General features: G+C 41.7%; 1 protein-coding gene across 1 annotated transcript in view; it reads right to left on the minus strand.

Annotated features, from left to right (window-relative positions):
• The window catches only part of dcp1b (decapping mRNA 1B), a 29335-nt gene that overhangs the window by 3090 nt on the left and 5640 nt on the right, over positions 1–20605 (minus strand). Inside the window, exons 2-10 of the mRNA XM_034163904.1 lie at positions 19962–20002; positions 17988–18115; positions 5986–6052; positions 5657–5798; positions 2674–2772; positions 1822–2587; positions 1654–1704; positions 484–713; positions 91–303 (exon numbers count right to left, since the gene is read on the minus strand). Of these exons, the coding sequence (XP_034019795.1) occupies positions 91–303; positions 484–713; positions 1654–1704; positions 1822–2587; positions 2674–2772; positions 5657–5798; positions 5986–6052; positions 17988–18115; positions 19962–20002 (1737 nt within the window). The remainder of the gene's footprint in view (positions 1–90; positions 304–483; positions 714–1653; positions 1705–1821; positions 2588–2673; positions 2773–5656; positions 5799–5985; positions 6053–17987; positions 18116–19961; positions 20003–20605) is intronic.

Consider the following 20605-nt stretch of genomic DNA (forward strand, 5'->3'; position numbering starts at 1 on the left):
GGCACATTTAACTTGAAATAAGTTTATTTAACAGTTCCCTTCATTAACAAAACCCCAGACTACTGATTACTACTGCTTGTTCATTTTAACCTGAATGAGATGCAGCAGCGTCGCTTGGAGCTGGTTTCTGGACAGAACTCTGAGTTCCCCCTCCGATGGAGGTCTGGGGAGAGTTGAGGCGGTCAGGCAGCTGTCCTGGGTAACTGCTGGCAGTCCGCTGCTCGACTTTGCCTGAGTGAAGACACTGGGGGAGAGGAGCAGTGTGGGGGCCACAGTGGCAGGTATCGTCTGGGGTGAATTCACCTGGACCGGGGAGGACACTTAGTTAGTACTTCACTATACCTGTACTGAACCTGTACCTAGCCAAGCAAGTAGCCAAGAGTCCATTTAAACTCCAGAAAATTTTGAACAGGTTCAAAACTGGCACATGGCACCAAACTTGGCCAAGCGTAAGAGCTGCTTCACTGTAAACTCAGTGGTTACCTGAAACTGTAGCACAGATTTTTGAGCTGTGGTGACTGCAGTTTGGTTTGGGCCCGGACCTACATCAGGAAGCGTCCCCTGACTTTGGACAGGACTGAAGAATCGCGGTGCCAGTGCCGGGCAGTGTCGAGGAGGATCATGGGAAGTCCAACTTTGTTTTTGCTGGACAAGTTGGAGTTTATGGAGAAGTTCGTGAGGGGACACGACGCCTGACATGTGTGAAGATGGACCTGGCAACAGTGAATGAATGAAAATTTTTAAGATGAAGAATGAAGATCTATATATTATTATACTACTACTACTATTATACCCTTTAAATTCACAGTGAAAATAAACCTCCACAACATGGCATATGTAAAGCAATTAATAACATCAAAGCCAAAACAATACATGATGGAAAGTAGAGGCAGGTGTGGTGGAAGTTACAGGTCACTTGAAATGAGTTTGCCAGCTGCTCTCCCCCCAAAACAATTTAAAAATCCTATGTTTGGTGGCCACCAAGGCAACCACTGACTATGTTACTTAAGACCAAAACCAAAGATATATATATATATATATATATATATATATATATATTATTTATTTATTTATTTTTTTACTGACATCCCCCCATCCCGTCTCCACATTACTTGGAATTAAAAATTAAAAACTCCCATATTTAAGATTCAATAACTCCAGAAATTTACAACCCCAATTCCAATGAAGTTGGGACACTGTGTGAAATGTAAATAAAAACAGAATACAATGATTTGCAAATCCTCTTCAACCTATATTCCATTGAATACACCAGACAAGATATTTAATATTCAAACTGATAAACTTTATTGTTTTTGTGCAAATATTTGCTCATTTTGTAATCGATGCCTGCAACACGTTTCAAAAAAGCTGGGACAGTGGTATGTTTACCACTGTGTTAGATCACCTTTCCTTCTAACAACACTCAATAAGCGTTTGGGAACTGAGGACACTAATGATTGGGTATAAAAGGAGCATCCCCAAAAGTCTCAGCTGTTCACACTCACACAAAAAAAAAAAAAACATGATAACAACAGATGTGATGGTTAGTTACTATGTAATATGTTAGTTGCCCTTCATGTCCTGAGCTCATTGGGGGAAAATGAACAAAATGTACTGTGATCGACCAGTGTAGAAAGGTGAGTGATGTCATACCTTGAGAAAGTTGAAGACCTTGGCCATTAAGCACCTGAGAAGGCAGCAAACCTGGCACAATAAATACAAATAATGAATAAAATTACTATTTAGTATGAATGAATATGTTATGTAATGCTACTCTGTTACAAGAAGGAGTATGTGGTTGTAGTAATGGTACTATAATACCTGCTGTTGACTGACTGCTGTGCTGGAGTCTGGGCTTGGAGAGGTTGAAAAACAGCGTCTGGCTGGTTTGCGGTTGAGACTGTGACAGTGAGACAAAGTCCATCGAGGGTGGGGAAGAGACAAGGGGGGCCTGGTGCAGTGCTGGATGGTTGGGGCAATAAGGAGGTGGTGGGAGGCTTGTTATGGAGGTGGTGGGAGGAGGAGGAGGAGGTGGCTGAATCTGGAAAAGTCTCTTGAGTGGGTCAGCTTGGACTTGCTGTTGTTGTTGTAGATGATGATGATGGTGGTGATGCTCTAGCGGCACCCCGTTGTCACACAGTCTGTTCTCGGGGGACTCGGACACGGTCTGAAGCACCCCTCCAACTCCTCTCTGTCCCTGAACGAGCTTCTGGATGACCAGGCTGTGCTGTTGCTTGTTCCCGGTGGAGGTGGGACTCGTCAGCACGCCTGCGTCAGAACCCTGAACTACCTTTGGCCCCGTGACTCTGCCGTCTTCCTGCACGGTTTGCCCCCCAATTACAGACCTCACTCCTACAGCTGAACACGCGGCGTGGGCGATGTTCCCTCCCGCTGACGTGACATTTTTGCAAACTGCGTCTCCATACGTCAGGGTTCGAGCTACGTGAGGGCGAGCGACTCTTCCAGATGACGATCCGGTCCCGGAGCTGGCCAAAGGAGACACAGGATCAGGTTGGAACGGGTGTTGAGGTTGAGTGCCAAACAGAGTAGCCAGGGAGAGAGGTTTGGGCTCAGCACCTTCACCATCCTGAATGACACAAACAGAAAAGGACAGAAGAGTAAAGACACAGCATGAGAAAGAGGATCTTCCTGGACTGGAACTGAGTGTGTCACCTGAGTGTTGGGTTTAACAGGTATTGGCTTGATCAGGTTAGGGTTTCCAAACAGAACACTGCTGCCGCCAATCTCCTTTGGCTCTGATGTAGATTTTTCCTGTGTGATGTGCAGAGAGAGGAGAGAAACAAAAAGGAGACAGAGAGCTGTAACAACATCCACCCAGCGCAGTGCCAAGTGTCACGCTCCAAACCAAAACACCTCAAACTGCAACAAGAAATTATTATTTTTTTAATGAAATAAAAGTAAACTAATGGAAAAATACAAAACTTTCTAAGCTCCAATTTATATCCAGCCCAGTCTCATGTTTGTTTTTTGTGACTTTTTTTTATTTTTCTATTTATAATCTTCCCCTTCTACTAGTGTAAGTGTGTACCCTCCCCAAACATTAACCCTGACCCCTCCAGACCATGCCCTTCACCCCACATTTTGTGCCTCCTCGTCATGAAATTAATTTGTGGCCCCATTACGAAAAACGCCCCATTTTTGTACCCCCACCGTCACAAACCCATAGATTAAGGTACTTTTTGTAACCCAGTCCCACGAACTGGCGTGAGACTGGGTTTTTTATATATCACACTGTGTGCAGACTGACTTTGAAATTCTTCTACAGATCTCCTTTGTGGAACTAATGAAGAAATATGTTGTATCTTTCAGCGTTCTTCTTGGGGCTGCGATATGGTAGATCGTAAATGGACTGCATTTATATAGCGTTTTCCATCTGCATCAGACGCTCAAAGTGCTTTACAATAATGCTTCACATTCACCCGATAACAGGGTGCTGCCATCCAAGGCGCTCACTACACACTGGGAGCAACAAGGGGATTAAGGACTTTGCACAAGGGCCCTTAGTGATTTTCCAGTCAGGCTGGGATTTGAAGCGAGGATCTTCTGGTCTCAAGACCAATCTTAACCACTAGATCATCAACTCCCCTGATTGATATGTGAAAATGATGCTTGAAAATGTAAAATGTCGCACTGGTTTCACAATAAAAACATCTGTTGAAACCTGTTTAAAAGCCCTCGATGTGGCTACCAGTTAGTCGCCAATTTCATCTTCACTTGAAGGCTCATAGGTACATTCACAAAACCAATAGTCAGTTGGCAATTTGACGAACTCGAAGCATTAACTAATGCGATATCAATCATTTTCAAGCATCCACAGCGCTTTGAGTGCTGTTTCCCTCAAACACAGTCTACTGTGGAGTAACCGTTTTTCAGAAGTCATGTGACAGCAGCTTTAGTCTGCTTTTTTAAATTATTTTATCTAACAGGATGTCAGCGGAAGGTTAAAAACTCCACACTAGTCAGAAGGCAACTGATGTCACAATTTGAGATCTGTTCAGCACATTTTGACTTAAGAAAACATGTTATTCATGGACTTGGAAATGTGCATGTATCCTTCCCCTCACTTCTTTGAAGAAAACTGGCAACAATACAAGAGTATTTACATGTTTTACCAAAGGGGCCCATTACTTATGTAACCTATCATCTTGCCTTTGATAGTAAGTCCCTTCGGCTGCTCCCTTGTTTGCACTCGGGGTCACCACAGCAAATCCATTTTTGAACCCATCCAAATTTGAACCCAGAGCCTTCTGAACTGATACCAAGTGCATTAACCACTTGATATTTTTATTTAATTTATATCTAGTTCTAGAGATTTACTTTGAGTTTGAGGAAAACAATTTTTGAAATGTTAATACTGAGAAGCCTGAATTACTTTTTGGATATGAAATGGGCATAAACAAATTACAATGTGTAAAATCCCAACGTGCACCAATTGATAGCGCACTTTTCTTTGACAGATGATAAATTTAATTCAGGTTTTACCCAAAATACACTCAAGAATAACTAAGGCACTAAAAACAACTCACTTGCCCCTTCAGAAATTTCAATTTCAGAAATTGAAGAAGCGAATTGAAAATACCTTTAATTGAAATAGGTGTAAAAAAAAAAAAAAAATCTGTCCAACGTTGTTAAAAACAAGAGAGTGGCTATACGCCCAACCGTTGGGTCAATAAAGTAAATACGTCAGCATATATGCCCAACCACAACCGACCAATGAGCACGCTTGTAAGCTCACTTCTGGTTTCAACGAGGGAGGAAAAAAAGGCAGATATTTTCTCGCCGGCTGCGGGAGGGCTCGCAGCCCGCGGAGGAGGTGTGATCTAAAGCGGTTCTGTTTGGTTCATCACACCCAGGGAACAGTGTCAAACTAACACCATCTTACAGCCAACAAGCAGCATTTTGTTCAAAAACTGTTTCGTCGTCGTTAACAGGCTTAAGTTCAAAATGCTTATCAAGTTTGTCTGTTTTCATCCATTGCGGTGTTTTTGCAGTAATTAAAGACGGCGCCATTAAATATGTCAAACATACGTCACAATAGAGCCTTAAAAATGTAAAAAACGTGGTTTAGATACACAAAACATGTCAAATACACAATCACGGTTGGGCGAATAAGATAAGACATTATATTTATCTGCCCAACGGTTGGGCGTATAGCCTTTGCCTAAAAAAATATGCATGCTTTAGGTTTTTTCCCATTTCAAAAAAGCCTAGTTGTTAAAAACACCAATGGTCACACATTTTTGCTATTACAGGTCACATGACATGCAGAAGGAGTCACATGACCTTCTAAAATGGACAGAGTGGTATGTATAGACGTAATAAGAGACGGTGAGCTTGTTAAATTATATACAAGATGACACTGCGGCAATATCGGATTAACAACCCCCCCCGCCCCAAAAATACAAAATGGCAATATTTAAGGAGACTTCTGTTCAGCCACTGTGTCTACTGGACTTACAGTTTTCACAAGAGCTTCACTAGAATGACAGTTGTCGACATTCTGAAAATATCGCTAAACTTTTGTGCAAATATGTAATGGAAGTGCACTTGTTTTAATTCTTATTATTTACATTTGAAATAACCTTCAGTCACTCAATCGATAAAACAAAAGCAGTGTTCACTGGTGTTTTCCTACCTTGTCGTATTCACTGCGCGCTTTGGTCAGCATCTGGATGATGTCGACCGCCTTCGCGTCGCCTCCCCTGCCTCCTCCACCTCCGTCTGGAGACAACCAACCGCCCTGCGACTGAGCCACGGCCTGCTCCTGCTGCGTCAGACTAAACAAACACACACACACACACACACACACACACACACACACACACAGCAAAAGATTCTCAAACAGAGCCATTAAGCAAACATGTCACTATAAAAAAAAAAAACTGTCATGTGCAGACGAAGACATCAGACACATGACGTCATTGTTTAACAAAAACAGACTTTTCCTGCCATAGGAGTACTTACATCTTCATCATCTGTGCAATGCGGTGACAGTCTTCCTTATCATAGAACCAAATCCCGTGGATAGCCACTGTTTTTGGGGGGGGTAGTGCAGTGTTGTGGGGCAAAGACAGACAAAAAGTACAAATCAAACTTTTGAACATCTTCATCAACAACAACGCTCCTGGTCTGGATTCGTGTCCCACAAGATATTCAACATGCGAGCTGTGTATTATTAACCCCTCAGGGTTTACAGTCAGGGTCTTAAAATTAGTCATTCCCAACCGGGCAAAAAGGGAAAACAAGACATCGGTGCAATTATACAGTGAAACATGGGCCCCAGGAGTCCCCTGACGTGCACGAATGCGGCCAGTCGAGGAGAAAAGAGCAAAGCTAACACACATTAGTCAGCACGTGACACAGAAGTAACAATGATGTGGTACATTACAGAATGAGGACGTCTGATAACAGATTTACTAAGTAGACTTTAGACATAATTATCCAGTTCTGGTGAGTGATGACAGACTCAAAATTTAGCAACTGGATTTAAAGGACAAGTTCACTTTTTTTGTAAACATTCGAGCCTTTGAGTGCTCTACTTTCTTTTGATAATCTCTTGCTATATAAAGACAATAATGTGTGTGTGAGATACTTATAGAAATCTACAATTCTGATCCCATCTACACCAAATTTGGGCCACTGGGCTCCACATGGGCATATTTAAAATATTTTTACGAAGCATTTAACACAATATGTGGATTCAATTTTCTTAATCTATACTGTTTAAATCATGGGCAGCCATTCTGTGATTATAAATAGCTTAGCGGTGCTTACTTTGCTGATGTCCTGGCCAACTAACAAATGGGATGGAAAAGCGTCAGTTAGCTGAGTGAAATTAATGCAACCCACACCCAATCCATCTCGAAGTTACCAAACAACCTAAAGCTAACAGGCAGGCTATCCTTGGTTTGGGTGTTTTACTAAAGCATATATTTGTGGACTGGGCAGTGGTTTTCATGACAGGTAGCTTGGTTGTTTGTATTAAAATTATGACTGGCTTATTAACTCACTGACCGTGGAGTGTTAGGGTTAGTGTGGCGTGGAGCTAATGTCAGCGAAGCTACAATACCTGCTAATGCCGCTAACATAAAAAAAATTAATAACACGAAAATTTCGCTCAATGTTTACTGGAGCAGAGAGTTCTTAGATGATCAATTAAGGCAGTCCTCCCTATGGTATGTAGGCAAAATCAACACAGAATGTATTGCGTTGTTAACAATCAGTATGGTTTGTTTTTTCCCCCAGTGAACCAAAATTTCAGTCACATTCACACTGTAAATATTTTCAGTTTAGAAGGCCTTGCAATTATGTTTTATTTCTACGGTCATCTATGAGAAAGTTGACAGATTTGTCCAATCAGTACAGCAGACTGCTCTGTTAACTGTTATGGGCAGACGCAGGTTGAGGAGCAGACCAACGTCTGAGCGAACCCAGCGCTAAATAACCAGAAAGTGGTTCCACAAACAAAACGACTTTATTTCCCCCTCTAGTGCAATAATTAGTGTACAACATAAATATGTGGTTTGTCTGGTGGAGTGAAGGACGGCGCGCTCTCCAGCGCCCAAAAGGATCGAAGCCTCGGCGCTTCTGGACCCAGACTCACCGCCAAACACCCCCCAGGTGGACACGACAAACTGACTCTGTGAAGGATGGAAAAGGTGAGGTAAGTCAACAGAGCTACAGCAAATCTCTTTCAGAGGCACACACTATCAGCAACACATTCAGGTCTGAATTTAAGCTTTATGTAAATGAGCAGCTTCTCACAACAGGTGGAGGATCATCAGTCCGTACGCCACGGCAGTGAGAAGCAAACTGCACAATTCTCATCAATGTTCAAATATACTGCGTAACAAAATGCCAAATTACTATTAACGATCATTCAGACAATAATCATCTCTGATGTGTGCTGACAGCATGTGTCCCTCACCCGTCCTCCTTCACAGGCACGATGTGTCAAACCCTGGCGCGGTCCTCAGCATCTCACAAACGAACGTCACAAGGTCGAGTTCCCGGCAATTCTGCTTGAACCACTCATGGCTTAAATGCAGAACGCCATCTCATTATCTGCTTCAGCTGAAAGTCTTTAAGTTTACACGTGAGCATCATCCACAGGTGCAGCTAATAATGCTGATGAGGGTGAAGGACTCTTCTGCCAGCACCGTCTCCACAGACAAAAACCAGTTTGCATACCACCTGGAGAGCAAAGAAAAGAAAACAACACAAAAACATCCAGCCAAACCCCCCAACACACAACAGTTAACAATCTTAACGAAAGAGCTAACAGTTAGCATTGCAATGAATGATCACATGGGTCTGCTGTATGAACAGATGGATCAGTCAGCCTCAAGTGGCCATTCAAGGAACTGCAACTTTTTCCGTTTTTTTTGGGTAGATGTCATGATTGAAGGGAGGTGGAGGCCCGGGTACACTGCTACTGTGTGATATAAGGCAGTGGTTCCCAACCTTTTTTCATTGGAGAACCCCTACTTGTACTTAAGAAAGGCCTAAGGGGGCCTCCAACCCCAGGCTGAGAAGGACTGACATAACCAAATCACATTTTCAAAAGAAACTGTTGAAAAATGGTATCGTTAGTTCTCTAAATAAACTTCAACCACATTTTTTTGTAGCCTGAGTGCACAGTAGGCCGCTACACTAACTTTGAAATGCAGCTGCCCACAGGATGGGTAACTTTGAAGATGAACCTGCTTCATTCCATATTGAACCCATATGATTTTTACAGACTGAGATGAAAAGATGTTTAAGAAAAACACAGATGGTGAAGAGTCACTGATTAACTTTGAGTCCCCGTCCACAGAGCTGTCCTGACATAGTGAGAGCTAAACACTAACCCTACTTTCCTGCAGCTGGTTTGTAAAAACTCAAACGTCTGCTCAAACTGACAAAACTCATCATATTCCAATATTTTTGAGCCTCTGTTAATGAAAGAAAGGATATAAACATTAGAAAAATCAATTAAAGCTCTTAGCAGATTAGAGGACACAAGACACGGTGACAGACAGAAAGCACAGACCAAAGAGGTCTGTGGTGGACCTGTCCATCAGCAGTCCCAGCAAAGAAGAAAAAAAAAAAATGGACACATATTCCCACACAGACAGAAATGCACCAAAAAACACACGGCTACAAATGACGCTGGACAAGTCACTAAGGTCAAGCTAGAAGAGGGAAATGGTGCGGGAGGGAAGGAGAGAGAGAGCCTGGGAAAAACAGTCCCGTCCCAAATAAGTAACTGCAGTGGGAGACTGTCTGGTGGAGCCAAAACCACTTAGGGCTTACTGGGGATGAAGACAGTTTGACAGAGACAGACGGGCATATGGTTAAAGCCAGAGAGCTGGAAAATTGAGGAAAAATGAGCAAGAAGGAGATGAACTTGGAAGAACTAGTGAGGTGTGCTGACAGAGCATAATCAACAACTCCATCAGGAGAGGAACGACTCGTCCGGAAAGCGCTTCAACTGGAAACAGAACTGGAGTTCTGCCAATGTATAAAACATCTCAACCTGAGCTAAAATGAGAAAAGAGGACACGAACCCGTGACCTTCTGACTTCAGGATGATTCATCTGACCGACTCTTCCGATTTGCACCAAAAAGAAAAAAAACTAAAGATAGAAAATCCCGACGTTTGCCGTCTTCACCTGCAGAACTCCAGTGGGCTGTGACCTCAATGAGACAGAAACCCCTCAGGGACAAAAACGAGAGTGAAGGAGTACAATCAGGTGTACCAAAAAAAAGGCAACTGTAGCCGCAAAGTTCCGCTGCCAGTGTGAATGACAGAGACAGACAGAGGATGTCTGCGCTGTGTGCATGACGCAAGCTGACGAGGGAATTGGACCACATGGGCGCACGACTTCAGCAGGACAACTAAACTCTGAAGAGCAGTGACCCCTTAAAACCACCCTAAAGCATGAATACCGTCAACTCCGAACACCACGTCCTCCCTCTTCGCTTTGAACGGGGCCTAATTTACACTTGAGGGAATCTCGATAAGCCGGTAAACGCTCCTTTCAAACCCTCTGTGACAAAATGGGACAAACCAGTGAGCCTCTGGCACATGATTGATCTCTGCTAAAACCTCTGTTGGGATCCTAAAGCCTGGAGTTTTGTGTATTTTTATACCTGAATGCTGTAACCCAAAGAGAATTAGCACTTTCACTATAACAACTATCACCATCTACTCGGACAATTCCACTGGAATTGATCTAATTAATGTGTTTAGTTGCACTTGCTGAGCAACACTGCATTCCTCTGAGGTATAAATGTGCTTTGACAATACAGTCATTGTTTTTGGCTGGAACTCAAACTATGCAACTGGGACTTGTCGACTCAAAGCATATTTTTTTTGTCAAGGTTTTGTTTAGTTTTGTATATTTGAGCTATTTGTAAGCAGCATTCTTGTTCCGAGGAGGATTAGGTGTGCCATAACTATGCCATTAGCTTTGAGCAGAGCGCCTGCGTCCATCATGAGAAATGACATTAATGTGAGTTTGCTGAGGGTCTGTGAAATACAGGCTCCCTTACAGGCGCCCAAACAGAACTAACACCGAGTTTTGTTTGTATATGAATGGAAGTGAATATCAAGAAGCAGTAAGCATTAAGACTGGGAGCTGCTGAATGCCCTTCCTGTCAAACGTATACCTTACTGTTGGTACTATTAAATTCCACTAGTAGGCATTGTGAAGAATCTACAATTAGATGTTTTGCTACTGAATCAGACTTCTGAGAAAACATTAGCCAAGCTGCTGCACAACACGACACTCCTAAAGGCACTGAGATAGTCTCAATACCTACTTTATTGCTGAAGAAGAAACATCTCCCCAAAGGAACGACCACAGTACCTCGGCAACAATTTTATTGGAACATTTGTCAAAGAAGGAGCTAAACCAATAAAACACCTTGAAGAGACATTTACTACTGCAGTGCCAGATTATCGAGAGAGGAGCCATGCTGAGAGGCTTGTTTCAGAGAAAACCTAAACATGAGAGACTGGAGGAGGAACCTGAGGTCAGATTTAAGGGCTCAGTGGTGTCAGAGGCAGACCTGGGATATACGTTTGTTCAACCTGGAGGTAAGACCACATCCTAGTGACGGCTTGTGTTGATTACAACTACAAATCTGTGATAAAGCAAAAAAACAAAAAACAAAAAACACCACACCCCCTGCCGAAATGCCGTAATAGTTAGGTTATAAATCAGCAAGATAGAGAGAAGCTACCGAGCTTAGTCAACTTTTTTACTCAACGTCTCAGCTTTTGCTCTTGTTTTACCATTCGTGTTCACCATCTTCTTTGTTTTCTTCTTCTGTGTTTATATACAGCATGCAAGCTTTATGCCATTGACCTGTAGCCATTACTGGATAGCTCACTGGCCTGCACACTCAGTACAATCTGCTGAAGCAAAGTGGCGGCCATCTTGCCACTCCCAACTTATGCAGACCGCACATAGCTTATTAGAACGTCAACGATTTCAAGTAATAACTGAGTTGATTCTCTCATTTACTTATTTTTATTCTTCGGATAATCTATGCTTGCCATGATTAGCTATTTGATTTATTTTCTTTCTTTCTTTCTTTCTTTCTTTTATTACTTTGACACTTTCAATTACTCATATCTCACTGGGACAAATACTCAATTATAAAAATTATCATTCCTTAATCAAAGTTTATACAAGTTTTGCGGAATCATCAGCATATTATTATTATTATCTTTGCCTATATGCTGGAATAAGGGAGAGAAATCTTCAAATCATTGTTCATTACTTCCCATTTCAATCATACTTAGAGGTGAAATATTCGCCCACAGTCTTTGATCTGGTGATTTGCGCAGTTTATAGATGCACATAAAGGTTTTTTTTTTTTATGACAAAGAATAAGGTTGCATGCGCCTCATTAAAGATTAATAGAAAAGAGCCTTCAGGAGCGGAACATCGGACTGGTAATATGACGGCCGGTTTGCTTCAAAATATTGGTCAATGAGCGATCCAGTAATATATAGAGATCAGTGCTTTATGTATGCTCCTTGTCTTCTTCTCTTTTTTGTGGGAGTATTACAGCGCCACATGCAGGCCTGGTATATATACTACAGCGATTTCAACAATTTGGTGTGTACGCAGATATTTCCTGAAATGGTGCCGTGTTTATGCAACACTATTTGAAAAGGACAAAGAAAAAGATTGTACAGGGAAAGTTCTGTTTCCATGTGGACAAGGCATCATTAGAAGAGGAGCATGACAACGTGGATGAAACACCTCATCATTCCATTAACCCAACTGTTTAAAATCACCAGTATCAAATAATATCCAGCCCAAACACCTCAACTGTTGTATTTTTCTGAAGATCTTGAATACTTTTCTACTGGTCACAAAAAAAAAAAAACACAGCTGTGATGAGCAATTTTCAGTATTTTCTAGCACTTTATAGATTACGATGTATAATAATTTTTCATTCTAGGCCTACTATAGTTGTTCCCGTTGTGTAGTGAGTGCCTTGCATGGCAGCACCCGGACATCGGTGTGTGAGTGCATTTGTGTGAATGGGTGAATGTGAGGCATCATTGTAAAGTGCTTTGAGCTTATGACACAGATGGAAAAGTGCCACATAAATGCAGTAACCCATACCGAGCACAGCACATCAGAGTCCTGGAATGCCAGAAACAGCTGTGAATCTCATTATAAAACTGATCAAAGTATTCTAAAGGTTACTGGACCCTCAACTTTGAAGAGAATGCCTGTGATTTGACCACAAATGGAATTTTAGACTCAAATATCAGTCAAATTAAATGTTGTAAATACACGCAAGCACAGTCAAATTTAGCAGCCACAGCCAAAATTCAAAACACTAACATGTCCACGGTGTAGATAATGCTTGAAATGCGAGGTGGCAAAGCGCAACTGGACCATACACCAAGAAAAAACAAACAAATCATGCCTTTTTATCCCAGTTGAATTTCATGCTGCTGAATCTTGCTTTGTTCTGTGGTATATTGCCGCCATATATTTTTAGCTTGGGGCGCCACTTTGTGCCAACTGCCATTACGGCAGCACTGAGAGCTTCATGTTTGTCTAATGATAAGATTTCATGACCTCGCTGCACAGAGGTTATTACACGGTGCAGCCGGCAGCATTACCGGCAGCCTGGGGACAAAGTGTCCAAACAGCCTCACCAATCAGAAGACAGCCGGTGAAACTGAACTTCCTTTCTTGAAGCTGTGTTTCCAATTTTCTGGAGAGCATTCTTTCAGCACTGCACATGCAGTCGGTCCTGTAAATGCTCCATGAATGACGGCTTGTTCTGCCTGTACGTTGGCAGTGAGATGGTTGATGTCTCCCAGACACCCAAGTGCACCGTGACTCTGTTCTTTTGGCTCAAACCTGTCTCCTAGTTATTCCCTTCCAATTTTAGCTCATCTTTAAAGTGTCCCAAGAGCAGATAAAACTGGATGAAAACATTCAAAGGGGTCAGTTATAAACGTTTATGGCGTTGGTCTTATTTCAGAGAACCTTCAGCTCATTTCTTGACCGTTGCGTATTAGTGTCACTACGACTGATACAGCGATACAGACTGAGATCCAAAGCAGGCATCGGGAATCGGCTGATATCTAAACAGCGCATTCTGAAGGATGATGTGAGACAATGAGAAAGGAGGAGGAGGTCTGTACTGTTTGTGGCAGTGGTTCGTATGTGTTTATATTATCAGTGACTGTTGCGGTGTATCTAATCTCTCCCAGCTGGTTTTGTAGTGCCATCAGACTGGTGTCCGGCTCGTAAGTATATGCAGGTCTGTGTGCGCGGATAAGCTCGATGTCGCTCTCAGCGATACGAGGAGACAGGCCGATGGAATTCGAGACACCAGAATATCTCTGCTCCTTTTATGGCTCTATTGGCTCTGTTAAAATGAATGGCACGCTACACCTTTCCTTCACTCTCTATCAAGTTCTCCCTCGAGCTGTCTGCCAGTCTGACATTATGTGGCTGGAGACACACCTGTCAATTCAAAGTGATCTGATCACAGTGGCAGTTACAGCTTTAAAGGTACAAGGACGTGATCAGACGTAGAATATCAGGTAGGGATGTCATGATCCCTTTGTTTTTGTTTTTTTCTGAACCGATCAGAGCCATTTAATATCAAGTATCTGCTGATACAGAGTCCCGATCCGACGTCTGCATTTCCCTAGATAATAAATTTGCACTGTAATGACATCAATGCCAATCCAGTATACATGCTTGACTGAACAGCTCTGCAAAGCCATCAGTAAAAAAACAACACTTGCAATCCAACTGAATTATTCTTGATTTTCAACATAATAAACAGATTTTATATATGTCTTGTGTACAAGCGACATATGCGCTACTCCATGTACAGACCCGACACAGTCTTGCAATGTGAAATTCATAATTTGATACGTATGGTCATTACTGAATCATTCAGCAGGTGGCAGCACCGCATGTGACGGTTTCCTTTCCATCCAGATATTCTGACACAATGCCCCAAACATGGGTGCTTTAGAAATTATGAAAGCTTTTGTCATGATAAATCTGCAGTACCAATGACAAGTTTTGTTATTATCCATACTCACATGTTCTACCCATCGCTTAATTCTGGTTTTACTGAAATTGCATGTAAACAAACAGCCTATTTCATGTGTGCCTACCTAAACAAGTGCAGACACGTCCCACTGTGACAACTTTTATACTAATATACAAAAAAGTAACAGCAATTTATGTTAACAAAAGAAATCTCAATATGGCCCAAAATAGGAGGTTCACGTGTGTTCATGTGTATCTACCACAATTCAAAATTTTGGAGCTGAACGTGCCACAGTTTTTCTATTATTTGATGGTGTATATTACAACCCCAAACTGATTTTAATGTTCACAGATAAATATAATACTTTCACATAGCTAACAAACAAGATCAGTTTTGTTCAATTTACAAAAATACACTCAACAAAAATATAAACGCAACACTTTTGGTTTTGCTCCCATTTTGTATGAGATGAAGTCAAAGATCTAAAACGTTTTCCACATACACAATATCATCATTTCCCTCAAATATTGTTCACAAACCAGTCTAAATCTGTGATAGTGAGCACTTCTCCTTTGCTGAGATAATCCATCCCACCTCACAGGTGTGCCATATCAAGATGCTGATTAGACACCATGATTAGTGCACAGGTGTGCCTTAGACTGCCCACAATAAAAGGCCACTCTGAAAGGTGCAGTTTTGTTTTATTGGGGGGGGATACCAGTCAGTATCTGGTGTGACCACCATTTGCCTCATGCAGTGCAACACATCTCCTTCGCATAGAGTTGATCAGGTTGTCAATTGTGGCCTGTGGAATGTTGGTCCACTCCTCTTCAATGGCTGTGCAAAGTTGCTGGATATTGGCAGGAACTGGTACACGCTGTCGTATACGCCGGTCCAGAGCATCCCAAACATGCTCAATGGGTGACATGTCCGGTGAGTAACCCCACCGCCACCATGGGCCACTCGATCCACAACATTGACATCAGAAAACTGCTCACCCACACAACGCCACACACGCTGTCTGCCATCTGCCCTGAACAGTGTGAACCGGGATTCATCCGTGAAGAGAACACCTCTCCAACGTGCCAAACGCCAGCAAATGTGAGCATTTGCCCACTCAAGTCGGTTACGACGATGAACTGGAGTCAGGTCGAGACCCCGATGAGGACGACGAGCATGCAGATGAGCTTCCCTGAGACGGTTTCTGACAGTTTGTGCAGAAATTCTTTGGTTATGCAAACCGATTGTTTCAGCAGCTGTCCGAGTGGCTGATCTCAGACGATCTTGGAGTTGAACATGCTGGATGTGGAGGTCCTGGGCTGGTGTGGTTACATGTGGTCTGCGGTTGTGAGGCTGGTTGGATGTACTGCCAAATTCTCTGAAACGCCTTTGGAGACAGCTTATGGTAGAGAAATGAACATTCAATACACGAGCAACAGCTCTGGTTGACATTCCTGCTGTCAGCATGCCAACTGCACGCTCCCTCAAATCTTGCGACATCTGTGGCATTGTGCTGTGTGATAGAACTGCACCTTTCAGAGTGACCCTTTATTGTGGGCAGTCTAAGGCACACCTGTGCACTAATCATGGTGTCTAATCAGCATCTTGATATGGCACACCTGTGAGGTGGGATGGATTATCTCAGCAAAGAAGTGCTCACTATGACAGATTTAGACTGGTTTGTGAACAACATTTGAGGGAAATGGTGATATTGTGTATGTGGAAAAAGTTTTAGATCTTTGAGTTCATCTCATACAAAATGGGAGCAAAACCAAAAGTGTTGCATTTATATTTTTGTTGAGTGTAAAACATAAGATTCTGTTGACATATACCAGGGGTGGCCAAGTTTGGTCCTCGAGAGCCACCTTCCTGACACTTAGTTGTCTCCCTGCTCCAACACACCTGAATCCAATGAAAGACTCGTTAGCAGACTTTTGATGAGCCTTTCATTGGATTCAGGTGTGTTGGAGCAGGGAGACAACTAAGTGTCAGGAAGGTGGCTCTCGAGGACCGAACTTGGCCACCAATGACATACACCATGAATGACCTTTAACTGTACTGTTGTCTATAAATCTGTTGAATTTAAAATCAACAAATAATGGTAATTCACCATAATTAAATGTTTTATTTTTATTGTCACACTTTTTTTAAGCATGCCATAAATGTAAAAACAACTTCAACATGCTCTCTTTAATACTAGGGCTAGGAGACCCTAGGAATAGTGGGAAGCTCCCCTTTTAATTCATTTTATTAGGAAACGGAGCGGGCCGCGGCTTTATCTAAATTCTGGGTCTTTTAGTGAAGCTTAGGGCTCGTGGCCAGCGATCACCTTAGTATTTCTTCTGTTTTTCTTGTTGTTTAATGCTGAACAAATTGTACTTTATTTGTTGTCTTTCTGATGCCTGATTCTGTTTTTTCTCTCTGTTTTAGGTGCGGCTCCATCCAGAGGTGGGAGTGGTGTCTACTTCTGCAACCCTTCCATCCTGTGCACCAGCAAAATTTCTTGTATATTTGTTTTGTAAATTGTGTCAGTAGTATGGTTCAAGCAGAGAGTCACCCCTTTGAGTCTGGTCTGCTTGAGGTTTCGTCCTCAAATCAGAGGGAATTTTTTCTTACCACTGTTGCCTAGGTGCTTGCTCTGGGGGTTGGTAAGGTTAGAACTTACTTGTGTGAAGCGCCTTGAGGCAACTTTGTTGTGATTTGGCACTATGTAAATAAAAATAAATTGAAAGTTGCCTTTTTATAGAGTTAGAGGACATTTTGCAGGTTCAGTAACTCAATGAATAATTGACTCTGTTAATCCTGTGTATGTCCTGCTAATCACATTGAATATTTCATGTGGACATTATGGTTCTCACCGTGATTGATATCTAATGTTGTTAGCTCACGTGAAAGTGGGCAATGCCTTGACAGACAGGTCTATGGGATATTATACAGGTGTAACAAAACTGCTTGTTTGATTAATCGAATGCATCAAAATTCACCAGATATTCATCAGCTTCTCCCGATTATATGCCCTTTTAAGATGTAGATGTACAAAAGAATAACATTTACTGGTTTTGAGTTATTGCTTACACAAGCTAGATGGGAAGGACCAACCCACATAATCATCTAAATTTTGTACTGCAATGTCACCAGTGCAGTAAACAGTAAAAGCACATCAGATTTTGCAGTCAAAATTAGCCTTGTGGTGAACAAATAACATTCACAAAATTAAAAGATCACATCATGTTTTGCTGGCTTAGAGAAATATTTGCAAGTCTGTCAAGTCTGTCATTATGCTCCTCTTCTCCTCAAGACTTCAAAGACTAATAAAAGCAGAATTGACCATAAGTGTATATATGGAAGACACAAACATGAAGCTATAAATCCTATAGTGGCAGCTGTTACAGTGCCGGAGTCTCTGTGTGTATTTGTGTAGTGCCTACACCGAGCGTTGCGGTAGAGCAGAAAGGGGTCCTGGAGTTGAAAGTCCAAGTCTTTGGTGATTGGCTCTGTCAGGTTCTCCATGCTGAGTCTGTTCTTAATCGTGAAGCCATGGCGGGGAGACGCTAGTCTGAAATACACAAAGACATAACACAGAAATTCCACATGTTGACAATGCTTAAACAAGCTGCTGACAACTGGAACAAAACATTAAAAGAATGACAAACATAGCTTGATGATGAATTTTACAACAATACCTTATATTAGTGTCCACAGAAACAGTTGCCATAAAAGATGTCAAACTCTATGCATCAACAAAGAGTTGTAATAATTTAATAATACAAGAATGATGCAGTTAATCACATTTTTCTTCAGCAAAGATTTGATGCATTATGTTTTTTTTCTTTTTGCTTACTTACAGATTTGAGTCAGTCAGATTTAATTACAGTGGGGGAAATAAGTATTTGATCCACTGTCAATTTTGCAAGTTTTCCCACCTAAAAAGAATGGAGAGGTCTGTAAGTTTTATTGTAGGTACACTTCAACTGTGAGAGATAGAATCTAAAAACAAAATCAACATATGATTTTTAAATTAATCATTTGCATTTTATTACATGAAATAAGAATTTGATCCACTGGAAAAAAAAAGACCTTAAAATTTGGTACTGAAAGATTTGTCTGCCATTAGACGTTTCCTGTAGTTCTTGACCAAGTTTTCGCACACTGCAGCATTTTGGTCCACTCCTCCATACAGATCTTCTCCAGATCTTTCAGGTTTAGAGTTTCAGCTCCCTCCAAAGATTTTCTATTGAGTTCAGGTCTGGAGACTGGCCAGGCCACTCCAGGACCTTGAAATGCTTCTTACAGAGCCCCTCCTTAGTTGCCCTGGCCCTCAATGCTCTTACTGAGGGAAGGAGGTTGTTTGCCAAAATCTCACAATACATGACCCCATCCATCCTCCCTTCAATACGGTGCAGTCGTCTTGTCCCCTTTGCAGAAAAGCACCCTCAAAGTATGATGTTTCCACCCCCATGCTTCATGGTTGGGATGGTTTTCTTGGGGTTGTTCTCATCCTCTAAACATGGTAAGTGGGGTTGATTCCAAAAAGCTCTATTCTGGTCTCATCTGACCACATGACCTTCTCCCATGCCTCCTCTGGATCATCCAGATGGTCACTGGTGAACTTCAAACAGGCCTGGACATGTGCTGGCTTGAGCAGGGGGGCCTTGCTGCCCTGCAGGATTTTAAACCATGACAGCATCATGTGTTACTAATGTAATCTTTGTGACTGTGGTCCCAGCTCTCTTCAGGTCATTAACCAGGTCCTCCTGTGTAGTTCTGAGCTTTCTCAGAATCATCCTTACCCCACAAAATGAGATCTTGCATGGAATCCCAGACTGAGGGAGATTGACAGTCATCTTGTGTTTCTTCCACTTTCTAATAAATAATCATAACAGTTGTTGTCTTCTACCAAGCTGCTTGCTTATTGTCCTGTAGTCCATCCCAGCCTTGTGCAGGTCTACAGTTTTGTCCCTGGTGTCCTTAGACAGTTCTTTGGTCTTGACTATGGTGGACAGGTTGGAGTGTGATTGATTGAGTGGGTGAACAGGTGTCTTTTATACAGGTAATAAGTTCAAACAGGTGCAATTAATACAGGTAAAGAGTGCAGAATAAGAGGGCTTCTTAAAGAAAAATTAACAGGTCTGTGAGAGCAAGAATATTATTTACTACAATAAAATGCAAATTAATTATTTAAAAATCATACAATGTGATTTTCTGGATTTTTTTTAGCTTCTGTCTCTCACTGTTGAAGTGTATCTACGATAAAAATTACAGACACTGAACAACAGTAGCATTTGTTTCATTTAAAAATTCCAGCACAATAATTAACAAAGCTGAAGTCACATATTTCGAGATCACACCACAGACCTAATCAAATAATTGACTTTTTTTTTCTTATCACCTTCTGTCATTACCTTGTGTAGATAAAAAGTGTGCCTTCCACCTCAGTCTTCTCCTGAAAACATACAGAAATAAGCAAATTAAAATAAGAATAAAATAAGAAAGAAAAGCTTGATATAACTGTGCCTTTGTGAAGGTTTTGGCATAAGATGAGATACTTGTCTATTTGATTTGTCTTCACTGGGTGAAATTCATGCTCACGTCCTCACAATAATCACTGAAATTTCTGACAAATCTGTACACGGCTCATTATTCATGGCGTTATTATTCGTGGGACCAGGGATTAAGTCCCTTCAGCTGCTCCCTTGTTTTCACTCAGGATCCAATGTGAATCTACACCAAAACCAAGTGCACTAACCACTTGGCCACCACACATATCCCAGTTTCTGTCTGGAAGTAGTTGGTCAAATTAAATATAAGGATTATAACCTCTGTCAACAAAGTTGGAAGAGGTTATGTTTTGGAGCCCACAATTTGTCATATATCGTTATGATGTTTTTTACTGAAGATTCATATTCTGATAGTCAAGAACTGATTCAGTTTTCAAGGTCATAGGTCAAAGGGCAAAGTCAGGAAAAATCCCTATCTTTAACATTGAACAAATTCTAAAAATTCATAACTCAGACAAAAAAGATCAAACTTCTTTCTTCTTTTTATG

The sequence above is a fragment of the Thalassophryne amazonica genome, chromosome 22 (assembly GCF_902500255.1).
Source record: "Thalassophryne amazonica chromosome 22, fThaAma1.1, whole genome shotgun sequence".
Classification (NCBI taxonomy): domain Eukaryota; kingdom Metazoa; phylum Chordata; class Actinopteri; order Batrachoidiformes; family Batrachoididae; genus Thalassophryne; species Thalassophryne amazonica.